The sequence below is a fragment of the Miniopterus schreibersii genome, assembly GCF_964146895.1.
Source record: "Miniopterus schreibersii genome assembly, chromosome: 1".
Classification (NCBI taxonomy): Eukaryota; Metazoa; Chordata; class Mammalia; order Chiroptera; family Miniopteridae; genus Miniopterus; species Miniopterus schreibersii.
Window position 1 is genome coordinate 141160208 of NC_138101.1, and position 18948 is coordinate 141179155.

Genomic DNA, 18948 nt, shown 5'->3' on the forward strand with positions numbered 1-18948 from the left:
AACAAATATTATCATTCACGCTTTTTTTTTGTAGTTTTTAATCTCTTGAGTATCTTAACTAACCCTGAGATTTTTATTACAAATATTATACCCAATTTATAATAAAAAGAAATTGTGATTCAGAGAAGTGAATTGCTTAACTTTTATACCCTAATTGGATGAGACAAGGTTCCACCCTAAGCCCTGTCTCTAAACTCCCCACCCCCAGTGTATTCTTCTATTCAGTTTGCTTAATTTTGGACAGTTAATTGAGTTATTTGAGAACTCTCTGGAACAAATAAGTGTGTTTTTACTCCTTCAAGTTTTTATCATGCATTTTGAAAGAATGTTTGCTGGATACCAGTATTTAGCCAACTTCTTTCCAATAATTTAGCATTGACTGTTGCAACACATTTGGACAACTATTATGAAAATTAGCTAACTAGCAGTTAACTGGGTTCAACATATTTAGATTTAAGTAACAGTAGATTCTCATATTTTTAAAGTTTAATTGCTTATTTCCTGATGAAATAAAAGCTTTTAGTTTTCAGAACATTTTCACATATATTATCGTCTCTGTAAGTCCTTATGTCAATCCATGTCATAAAACAATAGGAATTACAATTATTTGATAATTGAGACAACTAGGTTGCAAAGAAATCAAATGTCACAAGGCTACTTTGTTCCAGAAGGGCTAGAACTTCCATTTATGTTTTAAATATCTTAGCCATTTTATGAATTTTATTGTTTAATTTTAGAAAGTAACACCAAAATTTTTAATGCATTTTTTTTAAAAAAAGCTTATAATGGTTTGTACCTTTAAAATTGTTAGCCCCTAATTCTAAATTGTTTTAGAATGAGCCAAAGGAAGTGTTTCTGTCATCTTTACTTGACTGTCATGGTTTCTTCCCAAGTAGTTATATGGTAATGGGGAAAGTTATAGCAAATAGTTATCTCATTTCTTTAAAAAAAGAGAAACAATAAAAACTTTTACAACTTTTTGTTTTATAGCATGCTAAGTTTCACTTATTTAACATTTATTTTACAGAAATAATTGTTTATAAAATTTTAAAAGCATGTTTTTAGTCACTGTCATTGATTGAGCATATCCTCTACCTAAGTCTCGTGTGATCTTAATCCTTTAAAATAATTAACAAGTTCAGGCTACCTAATTCATTCACTGTTTAGCAAGGTCATGATTGCTCTCTTTCTTCTTTTGATTCCCTGTGTCATGCAGTAGAGCACAGTTCTTGGTCCATACCTTTTAACTTGCAAAAGAACACTTTGTGTACTACAAGGCCACTTTTAGTTATAGTTAAAAGCTTCATTATAATTAAATATCTCTCTCACATGGAATGGTTAGCCTTCTAATTCTTCCTAAGTTGTTTTCTGTAAGAAAGCTCAGTTTCTTCATAAAGTTGATTTTTTAAAAAAAATTTTATTTTAACATGACTCCCTAATCATATACATTTGAGTTTAGGGAATTGTTATTTATAGTGATGGTAGTGGTACATTCTTAACTGATTTGCTAAATACCCATTAGAGTGAAAGTCTTTAATTTTTTACTTTTGATTTTTATATTCTGGCAATTAATGAATTGGGGGTTGTTCCCATTAGGCAACTGCTGAAGAGAATACTCCCAGTTCTCTGGTGAAAGATCATCTTTTCCATCAAGAGACAGTTGTTACCAGTGAGCCTTATAGAAGCTCAAGACCTTCTCCCTTTGAAGATCTGAATGCCAGAAGAGTCTACTTGCAAAGCCAAGCCAATCAGGTGAGAAGATAAATATTTTCCAGTGTGTTATTCATATGTGTAGAAGTTGAATATGTTAGACAAGGGTTAAGGCCATCTGCTCTTAAACAGCAATAGAAACCCAAGGGAATTTGATTTATAATGAATCAAATCCAGAATTAGACAATAAATATATAGGCCGTACAGTCCTCTATAGGTGTAATAATTGAGCCATAAATTTGACTTTAGAATTTTCAGTGACAAAAGTGAAAAGGAGAAATGTATTAGTTACAATTCTTTTACACTGTGTGAACTCGGTAATTAAAATCATAACCACTCAGTGTTTACAGAATCAAAGGCCAATCAAAGTTGTTTAAAAAATTTTTTAAAATATCTATTCTTCTTGATAGATGATATTTATAAGATGCAGTAGTGTCCAGTGACATAGTGGCTACGCCTAAAGCCCAGCAGTTTCTTACTGAATGGTTCTCATTTGACCTGAGGACTTCAGACATACAATTTGTTAGGGAAGGAATTTGCATACACTATAGATAGTGGCACAAATCGAATGAACAAAATGATAAAGCATTCTCTCTTCATCCTCACCTGGCAGAAGGAGAGAGCATTAAAGTGAGCAATCGGCCTGGTGTCTTTTCTTATAAGGTCACTGATCTCATCAGACCGGGTCCACACCCTTCATGACCTAACTATTTACCATTTCCAAGTACCATCACCTGGGGGGTTAGGGTTTCATATGAATTTTGGTGAAACATAAACATTCAGTTCATACAAGGAACAACATAAACAAAAGCATGCATAATCCAGGGGAAGAACAACATGGAGGGTAAGGGAAGAGGCAGCTAGGACAAGGGCCGGATTGTTGTGTTTTTATGTTCTGCAGAACACCTTGAACTTTATCATGTTTGTTGCTTCACAAAACTGGGTACACAGTCATGTGCTAGAAGACACAAGAAACTGCAGGTTAAACGTAGTGCAGGTTTATGGAGTGTCAGTTTTACTCAAAGACAAAAAATTTCCAAGTCGTGTACCAGTTTACATTCCTGAACACTTGGTATCTCTCAACTCCCCCCTCCCCCCAAAGTAACTAAAGTTACTTTTAGTCAATTGTAAAAGTAAAGCAGTACTTTATTATGATTTTAATTTATTCTTTCCTGATTACTACTGATGTTGAGCAACTTGTGTCATGCCTCTTGACCATTTAGAAATTGTTTTCTGAAGTGTCTAAGTTTTTTGCACATCTTATATTGTCTTTCTTTCTCTTATTGAGTTATAGGACTTATTTATTTTAGAAATAACTTTTTGTTGGATATGTGTATTGTAGGTATGTATCTTCTCCTACCCTGTGGTTTGCCTTTTCACTCTCTTAATAATTTCTTTTGATGAATAAAAATTCTTAATTTTAATAAAAGCAACTTAGTAATCTTTTATTCAGTGGTTAGTGGTTTTTATGTCCTGGTTAAAAAATCGTTGTGTGCCCTCACCAAATCATGAAGATATTTTACGTTGTCTTTCAGAAGCTGTATTGTTTTTCCCTTCATTTGATTTTTATAAATTGCATGAGATTAGGTCAAGATTTATTTTTTCCCCCACCTGCATAGCCAGTTGATCCAGCACAATTTAGTGAAAAGTCGCTGTTTTCCAAAAACTACTGCATTGCAGTGTCAGCTTTGTCATGTGACGATATGTGTGTGGATCTGTTTCTAATCTCTGTTCTGTTCCCTCTGCCTGTGTGTCTATTTTTACACCTCTACCACACTTTTTAAATATTATAGCTTTATAATAATTCTGGGATCTGGGAGTTTAATATCCTCTAACTTTCTCCTTCAAGATTTTTGTTGTTGGTGGTTAATAACTCAACATATGGTCAAGTGCTGTGTGCACTTTAAAAGAATGTGTATTCTTAGTTGTTAGATGCAGTGTCATTTGTATATATTAGATCAGGTTTGTTGCTGGACATCTACTTGAACTTATGTTGTATATCCTTGTAATTTGTTTAAAATCAGCTTGTCAGTAACTAAGCAAGGTATGTTTAAAAATCTCCATCTGTGATCGTAGAATCATCTCCTTTTAATTCCATCAACTCTTTATATATTTTGAAGCTGTTATACATTTATTGCATGTAATTTTACAATTGTTATACCTTTTTGTTGAATTGATTCTTTTGTCATTATGAGATATCCTTCTTTATCTCTGGTAATACTTGCCTGAAAGTCTGCTTTGTCTGATATTAGTATGGCTACCTCAGTTTTCTTTTGGTTAGCACAGAACAACATATTTTTTCATTCCTTTGCTTGGAATAATTCTGTATCTTATATATAATATGTCTCTTTTAAACTATATATTTGGGTTTTGTTTTTTCTCAGGGTGTCTTTGAGATTTTTGTTCATTTACTTTTACTGCAATTACCTGATATATTTTAGTATAAATCTACCATCTTACTTATTTTCTCCTTGCCCCATTCTCTGTGTATTTCCTCCCTTTTTCCTTGACTTTGCTTATTCAAGTATATTTACTTAATTTTCCCCCTTTATTAACTAATTAGTAATACAGTTGTTCATTATTTTTAGTACTTATCCTAGAATTACAGTACATATTGTTGACTCCTTAGAATCTACCCTAAAATGTTTGTTTGTTTGTATGTTTTTATCATTTCCTACACAATGCAGGGATCCCGTAATACCTTAATGCCATTAATCTCTTATTTACTTTTTATGGTGCTGTCACAAATTTTAATTCATTTTCATTCTCTTTATCGCTCTTCTCTCTCTCTGTCTGTACATATATGTGTATATATACATATATATATACAAAAAAAGTCTCACAAAATATAGTTTGAAACAGTCAATATTTATTTAGATTTATATACCTATTTATGACTTTTTGTGTTCTTCAACCCCTTGTTTATTACCGTACTTTCATCTAGGATTATTTGTTTTTTATTGCTGTCAGTGAATCTCAGTTTTTGTTTTTCTGCAAACATCTTTTATTTTCTCCAGTTTTAAAGGCCATTTTGCTGACTGTTGCTTGTAAGTTATCATTTATTTTCTTTCAGCACTTTAGAAGACATATTGTCTTTATCTTTGGCTTTCAGCTGTTTTATTACGCCGTGCCTAGGTATTAGGTTATTTATTTATTTTGATTCGGTTTTAGAGCTTCTTGAATCTGCCTTTATGTCTTTGAACAGATTTAGAGATTTCTCCACCAGTGTCTCTTCAAATATTGTTTCTAGATCTGAGGCTTAAGGAGAGATAAGGGCTGGAGATAAAAATTTGAGAATCATTATCCAAAGATGGAAATTAAAATTATGAGAGCAGCCTTGGCTGGTGTGGCTCACTTGGTTGGGCTTTGTTCACGGCAGCCAGGTTGGATTCCTGGTCAGGAAGGGGGTGTGTAGGAGGCAGCCCATCAGTGTTTCACTCTCACATCAGTGTCTCTCTCTCTCCCTTTCCTCTCTCTCTAAAAATAAAATAAACAAACAAAAAAAAACAACCTATGAGAACAGTTAGAATTACTTTGTAGGAATGGTGTTCAAAACTGCCCTGGCCAGTGTGGCTAAGTTGGTTGGAGAGTTGTCCCTTACACCAAAAGGTGACAGGTTCGATTCCCAGTCAGGGCACACACCTAGGTTGCGGGTTCAATCCCCATTCGGGGTATGCATGGGAGGCAACCAATTGATGTTTCTCTCTCCCTTCCTCTCTCTAAAAATCAGTTAAAAATTTGGAGAGAGAAAAAGCAACTAGATCACTGAGATGACTAAATATTAAGAGTCAGTGAGGTAAAGAGAAACAGTCACAGATGATAGGCGTTACCCTTCCCTAGTTCTTCTCAGATGCCTAGGAAGGAGAGTTGAAAGTAAGCGATGAGTAGTTAATGTCTTGCAGTTAAATGGTCCAATAAAATTTGATTTTGTCTCTATAAAGGTAATTGGTAATGTTAGCACAGTTTTAGTGGGATTAGGAGGCATTCATGACAGGAGAGGAAACAGACAATTTATTATTATTATTATTATTATTATTATTATTTTTGATTCCTTCAAAAAGTTTGACTATAAAAGTTTTCCTGTAGACAATAGGTAGAGCTGGAGGGCTGTGGGGCCAGCACCGAATGTGCTTAGAATTGGAAGGTTAAGGAAGAGAAGGTAACTGAAAGCAGAGGCATCGTGGGGCCGGTGGAGGACACAGGCGCAGGAATTGCGTGGAGAGACGCGGCATCACTTCATTCTTCAAAGCTTAAGAGAAGTTCAGGTACAATTACAGATTTATTATGAAGGAGACCGAAAGTTAATGAAATCCAAACTCTATCAATTCAGGATTGTGGGCCGTAGCGTTCTTGAATGAGCCTAAAATGTAACTTTTGTTCTTTACTCCTGAAGACTTGAATGGGGCAGGGGTTGAAAATAAAATAAAAAACCTTCTAGATCATCTGGAAACTTTTCTTCTCGTAACTCTCAATGCAGCCATAACATAGCATATAAATATAATTTGCAGTATTCAAGTTGGACACACGGTTATTTAAGGTTGCAAGAAACATCTATTCTCAGGCTATGCCAGATGGTCTGGACATATTGTAGGGACCTGGACAAATACCATGATAGAAGAACCTATTCAGACAACCTCCCTGGTCCCCCCAAAATTGGAATTTCAATTAGGGTATCTCTTGGTTTCCCTCCACCCTGACTGGTTGTAATGCCAGTTTTTGCCATCTCAGTAAATGGTATGTCATTTATACATTGCTTAGGGCATAAGCTTGAACCCGCCCTGCCTCATCCTCTCCTTTTGCACACACTATACATCCAATCAGTTAGCAGTTCTATAAGCTCTACTATATTTCTTGTTCAGACCTCCATCATTTCTTACCTGCTTCCACTTATATCCTTCCCCCCCACCCCAACAGTCTGTTCTCCACACAGTAGCAAAGTGATGCTTTTAAGCTATAAATCCCACATCTGCACAGAGCTAGCTTCTCATTTCAGGTCACCTCTTTCGTGAACCCTTCCCTGAGCACTCTAAATAGCAACCTTTCCATCACTATATTCTTACTCTGCTTTATTTTTCCCCCACGTACTGAGTTTATATATTTGTACTTTTTCCTTTGTTCACTGATGTTCAGAAACCTAGAAGTTCCTGAAATAGAGTAAGCATCCAGGTAACAGTTGTTAAATGAAAGAATAAATGCTAACAGTGTCACCTTGGAAGCAAATGATGTTCTGACTCAGCTTATTCCTAGTCTTGTTATCATTCAGTATTGGGAACTTGATTAAATTAGGCTCATTTGGTTGTAAGTAACATATCCATTCACACTAGGTTAAGGAAAGAAGACTTTATTTTAATGACACAGAATGGCATTTCTCAGAATTTATTTTTATAAATACAGCTAGGGTTTTTGAGATCGGAAAGGTATTAGGGTTACAGGATGGACAGATTGTGCAGAGAGGAGATAGAATGATGCACACTATCCAACGTTGCCGCTTTTAGACAGAGCTCTTGTTCCAGGCTGTCTTATAAGCTTATGGCTTGCCTTTATGTCCATTGCCAGGTCCTAGTTTATTCATAGTTGTGGCTGTTTGGGAGGAGAGTTACTTGGCTAATCATCACAACCTTTGAGTAAGGAGATGTTTCTTGCTGCTTTGTTTAAATTGGAGTTGTGAATTTTACGTTTCCTCCATAGACTAGTTATTCTGCCATTTATCTTTAAGGTCTGTTTACTTATTAGGCTCAGACTAGGCATTAGGGAAAAGCTATCCCCTGGATAGAAATTTTTACAACATTGGGTAAGATCTTGTGCTTTAGTCACAGACAGATCTAACTTTAATTCCCAGCTTTTTAACTTACTAGAATTGGAAAGCTACTAATGTTCTCTGTCTTCTTGTTTCCTCCTATGTAAATAGCAATAATAAAAAAACTTACTCCCACATGTTATTTTAGGGGTTTGAAAGGACATTCATATTCATGCATACATTGATGTGTATGTGATATATATGCATGTGATGAATGTTAGAACACCTGTGTCCCCGGCATCTATTATCTAAGCCCTGGGAATAGCTGTGAACAAGACAGCTACGAGCCCTAGCTTCACAAAGGATATAAATGCTAGTGGGGGAGAGAGACAATAAATAATCTTAATAACCAGTAATATTCCCAGGTAATTGGAAATAAAATAGTAGGAGGACAGAAAGGCCTATGTGGCTGTAGTTTAGTGAATTAAGGTGCTGATAATAATACATACAAATTACAGTTCGAGAATCTGGTAGTGTTTGAATACTGTAGATAGGCTATTGGGAGGACTTGGAATGTTGTTCTGGTTTTAATGGGAAGCTGTTGGAAGGTTGTAAATTTCCAATAAAGGTCTCATTTGCATTTTTTAAACAGAGCTACTATGTGAAGAATGGACAGTTAGAGTATGGTCACAAGTGGAATTAAGACCAATTTAGAAGGCTATTGTTTTTGTCCAGGTAAATGATATTTGTGATCTGGACTAGGTAGAGATGATGAGAAATGGTTGGATTGGGGATAAATTCCGGAGGAAGAGCCAAAAAAGCCCATTTGATAATAGATTAGATATGGAATATGAGGGAAAGAGTAGCCAACAATGACTTCTGAGTTTGCGGTCCAAGCAATTGAGTGGTCAGTAATACTATAATCTGAGATGGAGGAGATTGGGGAAGGCTATGTCTGTCACTGCCAATACAATACCAGTACCATGTCCTGCTCTTGTCAGAGAGCATAGGATAAGTGATTTGCCTAATATCCAAGGATTGTATGTTAGAGACCACAAACATGTTAGAACATGTAACCCCTTATATTCTGAGTAATGTATGTCATGATTAAATAAACTGTCATGATTATTTAGTGGCTGTAAAAGACATGACTTGTCCTGATAGCATAAATGAGATACAGTGGTACCTCGGTTTTCGAATGTCATCCATTCCGGAAGACCGTTGGAGCTCTGAAACGTTCGAAAACCGAGGGATCAGCAGCCGGCAGTTAGGCCTCAGGGTCTTGCCCTCAGCAGAAGCTGTGTGGCATGTTCGACTTCCGAGGTGAGTTCAAAAACCAAAGCATTTACTTCTGGGTTTATGGCATTCGTAAACCAAAATGTTCATCAACGGAGACTTCGAAAACCAAGGTACCACTGTATAAAACTTTAAAAGTTAAGAAAAAGTAAATAAAAGCAGTACTTTTAAAAAGTAGCTAACATTTTAAAACTAAATTTGAACCAGAAACTGAGAAACTGAGGGTAAAAAAATATGATAAATATTTTTTAATGATAAATAGATGGAGTATAAAGACAAAATTCCCAAACTTGTGTGGATTAGGAGATTAAAAGTATAGAGATTGAAAGAAGAGCAGCATAAAAAGAAAAACAGTGAAACAGTTCCTTAAAGAACAAAAATCTTAAAAGGTTAGAGCAGTAAGAGGGATAAATTTAAGTGAAGAACAATGACAAGAACAAAGTAAGTTTTCTAAACATTATGGTGATTTGAATTAGTCTGAAAACATAAGTTGAAGAAATACATACATCCTAAGATAGTGTTTCTAATTTTGCTGTTACTGCTGCTGCTTGTTTTTAATGTAAACTAGGACAGTGAATAGTTAATATGTCCTATTGTTGCCATTTATTTATGTAAAACAAACCCTACATTGGTGTGGAATTTGACCCCTTACATCTTTAGGGTTCCTTTAAAAGGACTACATGGTGAGTTTTCCTCCAGTAAAGAGAGCTAAAGGAACCCAGCAGGTCAGATAAGAACATTTGATATTTCAGCCTTGGCCTGGGATTAGGACCCATAGTTGGCTAACTCTCAGACGGGTGTGTGTGTGTGTGTGTGTGTGTGTGTGTGTGTGTGTGTGTGCGCGCTTCCGAGCATGTAGATATGCTCATGAACATGTGTGTTGGTTTTTGGAGGAAGGGGCATGATAATTGATCTCACTGGTGGGCTGTTGTGTTTATCTAGCATAAGGATAAACCCTCTAATTCCAGCGGTAGCACTGCTGATTTTCTTCTGAGTGAATTAAGCAATCTGTAAACATTTCTTTATGATCTTACTGGATTAAAGACTCATTAAGACATAGGTTAAATACTAGCAAACTTTAATGCTGTTTAGGGTCCCAGTGGGAAAGAAAGCTCGAGAGGTCCCATAGTTAATGTGACTATGGGATCCCCCCTTTCTTTCTAAATAAATATTTTAACCCTCTAGGAAGTTTGGTCACTGAGGAGAATTGGTCTCAGCAGTAGTCACAGTAACAGCATGGTTCCTGTTAATCTAAATTTTCGTGATGATTATCCTAAGTATTTCTTGTGATCAGACAGTTGAAAATTATTTACTTGACTAAAATTTTACTTTTCCTACTCACATCAGATTTTGTAGCCCATTTCACTTTCGTGTTGGCCATTTTTGAAACATTAGTTTTGTCATCCATTTTCAGGGAGATTTTTTTCTTCTCAAAAGACAAGAGAAGACTCTTGTTTCTTTGATAGTGTTTGATTATCTTATTTGTTCTGTCAGACATGAGTGTTTCTGTTTTTCCTAGTACATTGGAACTGCAGTTTATACTGATATTCTTGACAGTTTTTCCCTTTAACATGTTATAGAAGGAATGGTATGTGCAGTGTCATGATGAAACTTGTTAGTATTCCTGCCTGGTGTTTTTCATTAATTTCTACAGAAAATAAAGTAACACAGAAAGCTACTTGAAAGCAACAATACGCAAATGAGAACCCTTCGATTTTTCTTTGGGTAGGTTGGCTCTCATGTTCAGAATAGCTGTTAAATGGAAAATCACATAGAACACTTTAATAATGTATTCCACCTCTATAATTGCCTTAGGAAATCGAGAAGACTGTTAAAATAAGAATGACATTTTATAGTCCTTTGGTGCTTCACTAAGTGCTTTTGAGTCCGTTATTTTATTTGAGCAGAGCCAATATCTTTAGTTTTTATCAGTGAAGAAATTCATGCGTAGAATCATTAAGTACCTGAACAAAGTCTCTAGGTTAGTAACTGCTGAATTATTGGAGTTCTTATTTAGAAATGGTAAATTTTCTCCCCTTCTCCTCCTCCTTTTTCTTCTAGCTCAGATTAAAAAATGTTTCCCTTATGTAAATAGGCACCTTTATATTTCATTAAATCTGATCATTGCAGTTTTAAATTTTTATCACAGCTGGTGCCTACTGTGTGCTGGCTACTGTTTAAAGCACTTTCCTTATATAATTCATTTTGACCTTCACAATAACTACTCCAACAAACTGCCTCATTTCTGGGATAGAAATTATAATATATGCATTTTTGTCTAAGCTTATTATGAAATTCTTTAAGAAATGCAAGAAAAATTGTATTAAGGAAAAAGTAATTCTGAACCAGTTTTACTTTGAGCAAAAATAATATCAAGACTAGAAGCAGAACATACATAATCCGCATGTCCTTTTCAAGAATTTTGGGATATCAGAACATTATAGTCCTATTTGCTCATAAACTCAGACATCTTAGGAAATAAGGCAGTTAAGCCTGGAGATACCCACTTTAACCCTTTTAAATACAAAATACATTTTAACATCTTGAGTAATGGGCAGAAAAAGTTATCCCGTGGGAAGAGAGAGGGAAGATATGCACATCCTGAACTAGGTCATTGATTCGTATAGTTGAATAGGAAGAAAAAACCTGGTGAATGTAACATACAGTTAACAGTAGACTAATATTCATCATCTGTATCCTTGGAATTTTCTTGGCCTACCTCTTTGGCTGAGGGAACTATAAACTTAAAGCTTTTTTTTTAATTAATTGATGGAAGGGAAAAGAACTGAACTCTTCTCCCAGAATGGCAGTGATGGTAGTGGTGTGACGGTTGAAGTAGTCACCATGTAGAAAAGTACACACTTGCATTTAGCACAGTACTGTTAGGGTTATGTGCCAGTTGTCCATTTGGATGTCACCAAAAAGATCTCAGAGAGTGAATTTTCCATAATATAGAATCTGGCCCTCAACCGCAGATTAGAAACCTTATTTAGTCATGATAGTAAGACTCGAATCAATCTTTCAAATATTAAAATAATCAAGTTTAAGAAAACTATGTGTAAAATCATAATGTAAAATTTATCTTAAGCCATTATGTGGACTGTAGTACTAGTAACAGCTTGTTTCGTACATTGTCTGCATAAAATAGATCTTCATGAGATACTACATCATTACCAAAAGGTAGCTTTGTATATGTATATGCTCAACAGAGTAATTAAATGCTTTGAATGTTTGATTGCATTCATCTAGGATAGCTTGATAGACCCTTCTCTACAAGAGAACAGCCTTGCCAGGACTAACTAGACTGCTTCCTCACTGCCAAGAAATATGAAGAGTCTAAGATTTTACCCTCCTTAAAGGCCAGCAAGTTGACTTTCTAGTTGCATGGATGCTGCCAGAAGACATAAGACTGCTAGATAAGAGACAAAGGACTTCATTTCTCACAGCACAATAGAATAGTATGAGCTTTCTGTTTGTGTTGGTTCCCCTTGCTTCCCAAGTCCCCTTGCGTTGGTGCTGAGTTACTCAGATGGATGTTACACACACACAGTGGGAACCCCTGTGCTTAGGGAACCCAAATGTTTTCTAATGGGCAATAAGTCTGCCTGACTTTTGCCATGGAAGGAGACTGTTTTTGTTATACTGGATACTAAACAATCTAACTTTAAAGGGGAGACACTATATCTTACAAGGGTTTCACTAAGCACAGGTCTTTGAAAAGACAGTCTGAAACAAAGACAGATAGTGCCTCTGCTCACTAGGTCTGCAGAAGTGAGACCCATGGAGAATTGTCACTTAAGAGTGACTTAGGTTTTTTTCTCTGTGGTGTTTGTTTTTGATTCATTTTCTATGCTTCCATGGGCTATTTATATCCTTTTGATGTACATTCTTTCAAAATGCTAATTTTCTCATTCAGGTTTTAGTTAAGTGTAATCCCTAGAAGCTGTTGTGGCTCTTTTACTCAATTTTGCTTACTTTCAAGTGTCTGGAGGTTATTTCACTATAGAGAAATAAGACCACATGCACCAATGATGAGCTTATGATCAAAGATTTATGACATATTTAATACATAAACAAGATATGTAATGAACACCTAGAAACCACCAAACTTACAGAAAGGAATGCCCCCATTTCTATTTACTTTTCTTCATTCTAGAAGTTATCATTGCCTTGGATTTTGTTTGCTTAGAATTTCTATGCCTTTTTTTTTTTTTAAATCCTTACCCGAGGATATTTTTTCCATTGCTTTTCAGAGAGTGGAAGGGAGGGGGGAGAAAGAGAGAGAGAGAGAGAGATCTATATGAGAGAGACACATCAATTGGTTTTGCTCCAGCAAGCACCCTACCAAGGCCTGGGATCAGCCTGCAACAGAGGTACTTGCCCATGGTCGGAATCTAACCCTGGGCCCTTCAGTCCGTGGGCCACCGCTCTGACCACTGAGCAAAACTGGCTAGGGCACCTATGCTTTTTTGATAATTCTGCCACTTAATTTATTTTTCTTCTGCCAGTGGATATTTCAGTTGTTTCCATAATTTTGTTATTGGGCATACTACTAGTATAGACTTGTTGGCCCCCAGCTATTCATGCACAGGAGTTTCTTTAGGGTATATAGGAGCGGGCTTCTGAGGTTGGTGGGCTACAAAAGGCTCTGGGATGAGTTAATCTATAGGATTCATGTGTTCTTTGAGTACAAGCCATATATATTTGGCATTTGAAAGATTAGAGAAATAGCCGTGGTTGTTCCTTTGCACACTAATTTTAGCTTCATGTTCTTATATAATAACCTTGTTACTGAGCAATAAAATTTTCTGTGTCACTTCTCCTTTTTCTGTTTTATTTATGGCCAGCATGTCGTAGTTTATGGTTGTTTTTCACTCTCTGTATGGGTTTGATGAACAGATATTCTAAATTTTAATGCATTTGAATTTATCATTCTTTTTCTGGTGGTGTTTTTTATAAACACCTCCCTATCCTTGTTTCAAAGATTTTTCTTCCTACTTTGTACTAAAAATTTTAGTTTTGTCTATAACCCAGTTTAAACTGATTTCTCTTCTGTGATAGGAATCCAGTTTCATTTTTACCATGTGTATAATTAATTGCTTCAGCACCATTTATTGGAGTCTTTTCACCATTGATGTGGAATGCCGTATCTGTCAAATATCAAGTTTCTGTATTTGTTGAGATCCATTTCTGGTTTCTCTAATCTGACCTATTGGTTTGTTCTTCCTGCCATCACTGCCATATTATCTTCTTTTCTATAGAATTACTTTAGCTCTTAAGAAATCTTAATATCTGTAAAATAAGTGCCCCTACATTCTTGTTCCTCTTAGATTTAAAAAAAAACAAAAACGTTTTGGCTATTTACTCTTGCAAAAAATTTAGAGTCAGCTTATGAAATTTGGTGAAAAATCCATATGCAGTTTGTATTTTAATTGCACTGAATCTCTTAGTTTTTGGGGAAATTTAGCCTTCTTATTTTTGAATATAATATATCCCTCTGTTTAGCTATTCTTTATCTCTCAATAAAGCTTTACATTTTCTTCATGAAAAGATACATGTCTTTTATAAGATTCTTTGTACCATTTTGTAGTTGTTGCCATTGTAAATGTCCTTTTAAAATTTCATTTGTGACCAGCTTTAAAGAAGTATCTCCCATGGCTTTTTCAGCTAGTAAATTCTTCTGAAGACCTGCAGCATACCCTGGGTATTAAAAATTATTGGTGAATTGGGGTGTATCTTACAACATCTGTGCTTAATAAGTGTAAAAGCCAGCATTGTCCATTTGTTTTTTCATGTAAAGGTTGTGTGAGAGGATTAATAGTATTAGACTCTATTAACTCGAGTAGTTTCAAAGTGCGTGTGTTTTGGTGCTATTAGTGACTTTTTTCTGAGACAGTGAAATTTAAGTAATAAGTTAAAAAGTGGACATTTTACTTTAAAAATAAACCTCGGGAATCTAGTATATTTAATACATAACTTATCATTTTATTTAAGAAGTACATCTATCAGGGGGAAAAATAAAAAATTTTCTCTGCTTACTTTTCTATAATGCTCTTCCATCTTTTAAAAAAACAAAACCTGAACAAATACTTGGCTTTATTCCGTGTTTACTTTCAGTTTCTTTTTCTTCATGAATCTTTTTCAGAGCATTTAATCATAGCACCTCCTTCCTCCATTAATTCCTGAATTCTTACGTATTTCACCTTAAGTTGTAGTTATATAACTTTGCAAGTTTATTTACACTTTATCATCCTACGCGTGAGCATAAGAGCCCTTTTTCTACTTCACTGTGCTTTCCATAGAGACTAGTCCTATGTATTTATTAGGAAATCAAATATAGGGAGTCCCTGAAAATGTATACACATGCATTATAATTTGATTATAAAGGCAGTGTTTGTTAAATACATTTCACTTTCAGAATTGAGCTATCAGTTGTTAAAATGAGTATTCATTTTTTGGGACACCCTGTATACTTGAATATTGAAACTTCAAGGAAAACTAAGTGTTAGCTCTTAATTTTCCATACTGGGTAGAGGTAACTGGACATAGAAGAGTGGAGAATAAAGACAGGTTAGAGAAAATAAAATTCCATAATCCACTTCATTCCACATCAGCCCTTTGGTTCTATAGGATAATTAAAATAGAAATGTTTTTATTTCTCTTTATGTCCTATGTGATTAAAGTGCTAATGAAAGTAAAATTTTAAAATTACAGGAAAAAAGGTTGGGAACCTCTTCAGTTTTTAACTAATTTCATTAAACTTCCTTCTCTGTTTAAGACACTACAAAGTAGAAGGTGGTTCAAGTTGGATATATCCATTTAAATTCCTTTTTGAATTGACGTATACAAACTTTTTAATTCAGCAATTCTATTTGTAGAAATTTGTGATACAAAGATATACTTGGACATGTGTATTAAAGGTAAATATATAAAAATATTTGTTGCTATGTTGTTTATAACAGAAGACTGAGAAAGCCTATGTGTGTATTAATTAGACTAGCTAAATAAGTTAAAAGTTATTCATTCAATGGAATATTAAGCTGCTGTTAAAAAAATAAGGTTAGAAAAATAGACAAAAACGAAAAAAGTGATTTTAAAAAGATAAGATTAAAGCTGTATGTCTAAACATAGAAAACTGCTCTGGCTGGTGTGGCTCAGTTGGTTGGGTGGCGCCCTGTGCACCGAAAGGTTGCTGATCCAATTCTCCGTCAGGCCACGAGCCCAGATCGCAGCTTGATCCCTGGTAGGGGGTGTGCAGGAGACAGCAGATCGATGTTTTGCACTCACATTGATGTTTCTCTCCTCTCCCTTCCTCTCTCTCTAAAAATCAATAAAAATATATTTTTAAAAAAATAGAAAAGTGTCTATGATATATCATTAAGTGTAAAAAAGTAAGGCAGAGTGCAAAAGTTCCTATTTAAATATTTTTAAAGCTGTACATATATGCATGCATGCATTTGTGTGTGTAAATTAATACACAGCAAAAAAGTGAAAGTTACCACCAGAGTGGTACATTTGTTACAATTACATACATTGATACATTGTAATTATTCAAAGTTAAAATTTACATAAGGGTTCACTCTTATGTAAATAAGGTGTGGTATATTCCATGGGTTTGGACAAATGTATAACAATATGTATGCATCGTTATAGCATCATGTAGATTTTTTTGCTACCCTAAAAACCTTCTGTGCTTTGCCTATTCATCTGCTCCCCCCACACACACACTTACACAACCCTTGATAACCACTAATATTTTTTACTGTTTCCTTGGTTTTGCCTTTACCAGTATATCAATCATGTGGTTGGAATCCTACAGTATGCATCCTTGTCAGATTGGTTCCTTTCCGTTGGTAACATATAAGCTTCCCTGTGTTTTCTTTTTAACACTGAATACTATTCCATTGTCTGGATGGAGCAGTTTATTCATTCACTCCATGAAGGGCATCTTGCTCATTTCTAAGTTTTGTCAATTATGAATAAAATTGCTATAAACATTTGTGTAAGGTTTTTGTGTGGACATAAGTTTTTAAATTCTTTGGGTAAATACCAAGTAGTGCATTTGCTGGATCATATGAAAAGAGTATCTTTAATTTTGTAAGAAATTGCCAAATTATCTTCCAAAGTGGCTATACCATTTTGCATCCCCACCAGCAGTGAATGCGGTTCTGTTGCTCCACATCCTTGTCAGCATTTGGTATTGTCGTTCTGGATATTGGCCATTCCAACACAGGAGATCCTCAGGGCGGTTTCATTATAACCTGGAGGAGATGCCGTAGGAACTTAGCTCTTGTTTATATCAATTAGCCTATGGTTAAGTTGGTTTTGTTATGTGTCATTCACTGCAGCTCAGGAACCTATCAAGCAAGTTAAGCGTGAGGACTTAAAGTAGATGTGCAGGGGTATCTCGTGGTGGTTTTAATTTGCATTTCCCTAATGACTCATGGTGTGTAGCATCTTTTCATATGCTATTTGCCATCTGTGTATCTTCCTTGGTGAACTGTCTGTTGGGGGTCTTTGGCCCACTTTTTTTTTTTTCCAAATTCTCGCCCGAGGATATTTTTTACATTGCTCGTCAGGCGGGGTAGGGGCATGGATGTGAGAGTGATACATCCATTGGTTGCCTCCCATATGCGCCCTGACTGGGCTGGGGATCAAGCCTGCAACCAAGGTATGTGCCATTGTTCAGGGTTCAACCTGAGACCCTTCAGTCCTTGGGTTGACGCTCTAACCACTGAACAAAACTGGCTAGGGCTTTGGCCCACTTTTTAATCAGGTTGGTTGGTTTCTTGTTTGTTTGTTTATTTATTTATTTATTTATTTATTTTTAGTTCTTTGTATATTTTGGATAATAATCCTGTATCAGATATTTTTACAAATATTTTCTCCCAGCCTGTGCCTTGTCTTCTCATTTTCTTGACATTCTATTTTGCAGAACAGAAATTTTTAATTTTAATGAAATACAGTTTATCATTTACTCCTTTCATGTATCATCATGCCTTTGATGTTGTATCTAAAAAGTCATTATCATAAACAAGGTCATCTCTTCTGTCCCATTGACCTATTTGTCTACTCCTGTGCCAGTATCACACTGTCTTAATGCAGCTTTATAGTAAGTCTTGAGATGAGGTAATACCAGTACTCCAGCTTTATTCTTCAAAATGTGTTGGCTACCGAGTCTTCTGCCTCTCTATATAAACATTAGAATCAGTTTGTCGATATCTACAAAATAACTTGCTGGGATTTTAATTGGGATTGTATTGAAGCTATAGGCCATTTGGGGAAGAACTAACATCTTGAAAATACTGAGTCGCTCAGTACATGAACATGGGAATATCTCTGCATTTACTTTTTTTATTTTGTTCCTCAGAGTTTTGTGGCTTTTCTCTTGTAGCTCTTGTACATACTTTAATATCAAATGTTAAATATCAAATTCCTCTTGTTCATTATTGGTATATAGGAAAGTGATTGGCTGTTGTGTATTAACCTTGTAACCTGCAGCTTTGCTATGTATAATTCACTTACTGGTTGCAGGAGTTATTTTGTCGATTCTTTTGGATTTTTTTACAGAGGTGATCATGTTATTTAAGAATAAAGACAGTTTTATTTCTTCCCTCAAACTATACCTTGTATTTTCTTATCTTGTCTTATTGCATTAGCTAGAAATTCTAGTACAGTGTTGGAAAGGAGTGGCGAGAGGGGGCATTCCTGCCTTGTATCTGATCTGAGCGGGAGAGCTTCAAATTTCTCACCATTAACAGTGATGTTAGTTGTAAAGTTTTTGTAGGTATTCTTTGTAAGTTGAGGAAGTTCTCTGCAATCTCTAGTTTACTGAGAGTTTTTATCATGAATGGGTATTGGATTTTTTCAAGTGCTTTTTCTCCATCTGTTGATAAGATTGTGTGCTTTTTCTTTTTTACTCTGTTGATGGATTACATTAATTGATTTTTAAATGTTGAACCAGCCGTGTATAGCTGGGAAAAATCCCATGTGGTCATGGCATGTAATTCTTTTTGTACATTGTTGGGTTGGACTTGCTGATAATTTAGTTGAGGATTTTTTCATCAATGCTTATTTGAGATAACTGGTCTGTAGGGATTTTTTTTTTCTTGTAATGTTTTTGTATTACAGTAATGTTGGCCTTATAGAACGAGTTAGGAAGTATTTCCTCTGTTTGGATCTTCTGTAGGAGATTGTAGAAAATT

The 18948-nt window shown here is 35.2% G+C and overlaps 1 protein-coding gene across 2 annotated transcripts in view; it reads left to right on the forward strand.

Moving 5' to 3' along the window:
• SPRED1 (sprouty related EVH1 domain containing 1) overlaps positions 1-18948 on the forward strand; it is a gene marked incomplete at its 5' end in the record, with an annotated part of 106238 nt that overhangs the window by 76525 nt on the left and 10765 nt on the right. For both annotated transcript variants that reach the window (XM_081135622.1, XM_081135621.1), the window contains one exon: positions 1597-1752. In XM_081135622.1, coding sequence (XP_080991748.1) covers positions 1597-1752 — 156 coding nt within the window. The remainder of the gene's footprint in view (positions 1-1596; positions 1753-18948) is intronic.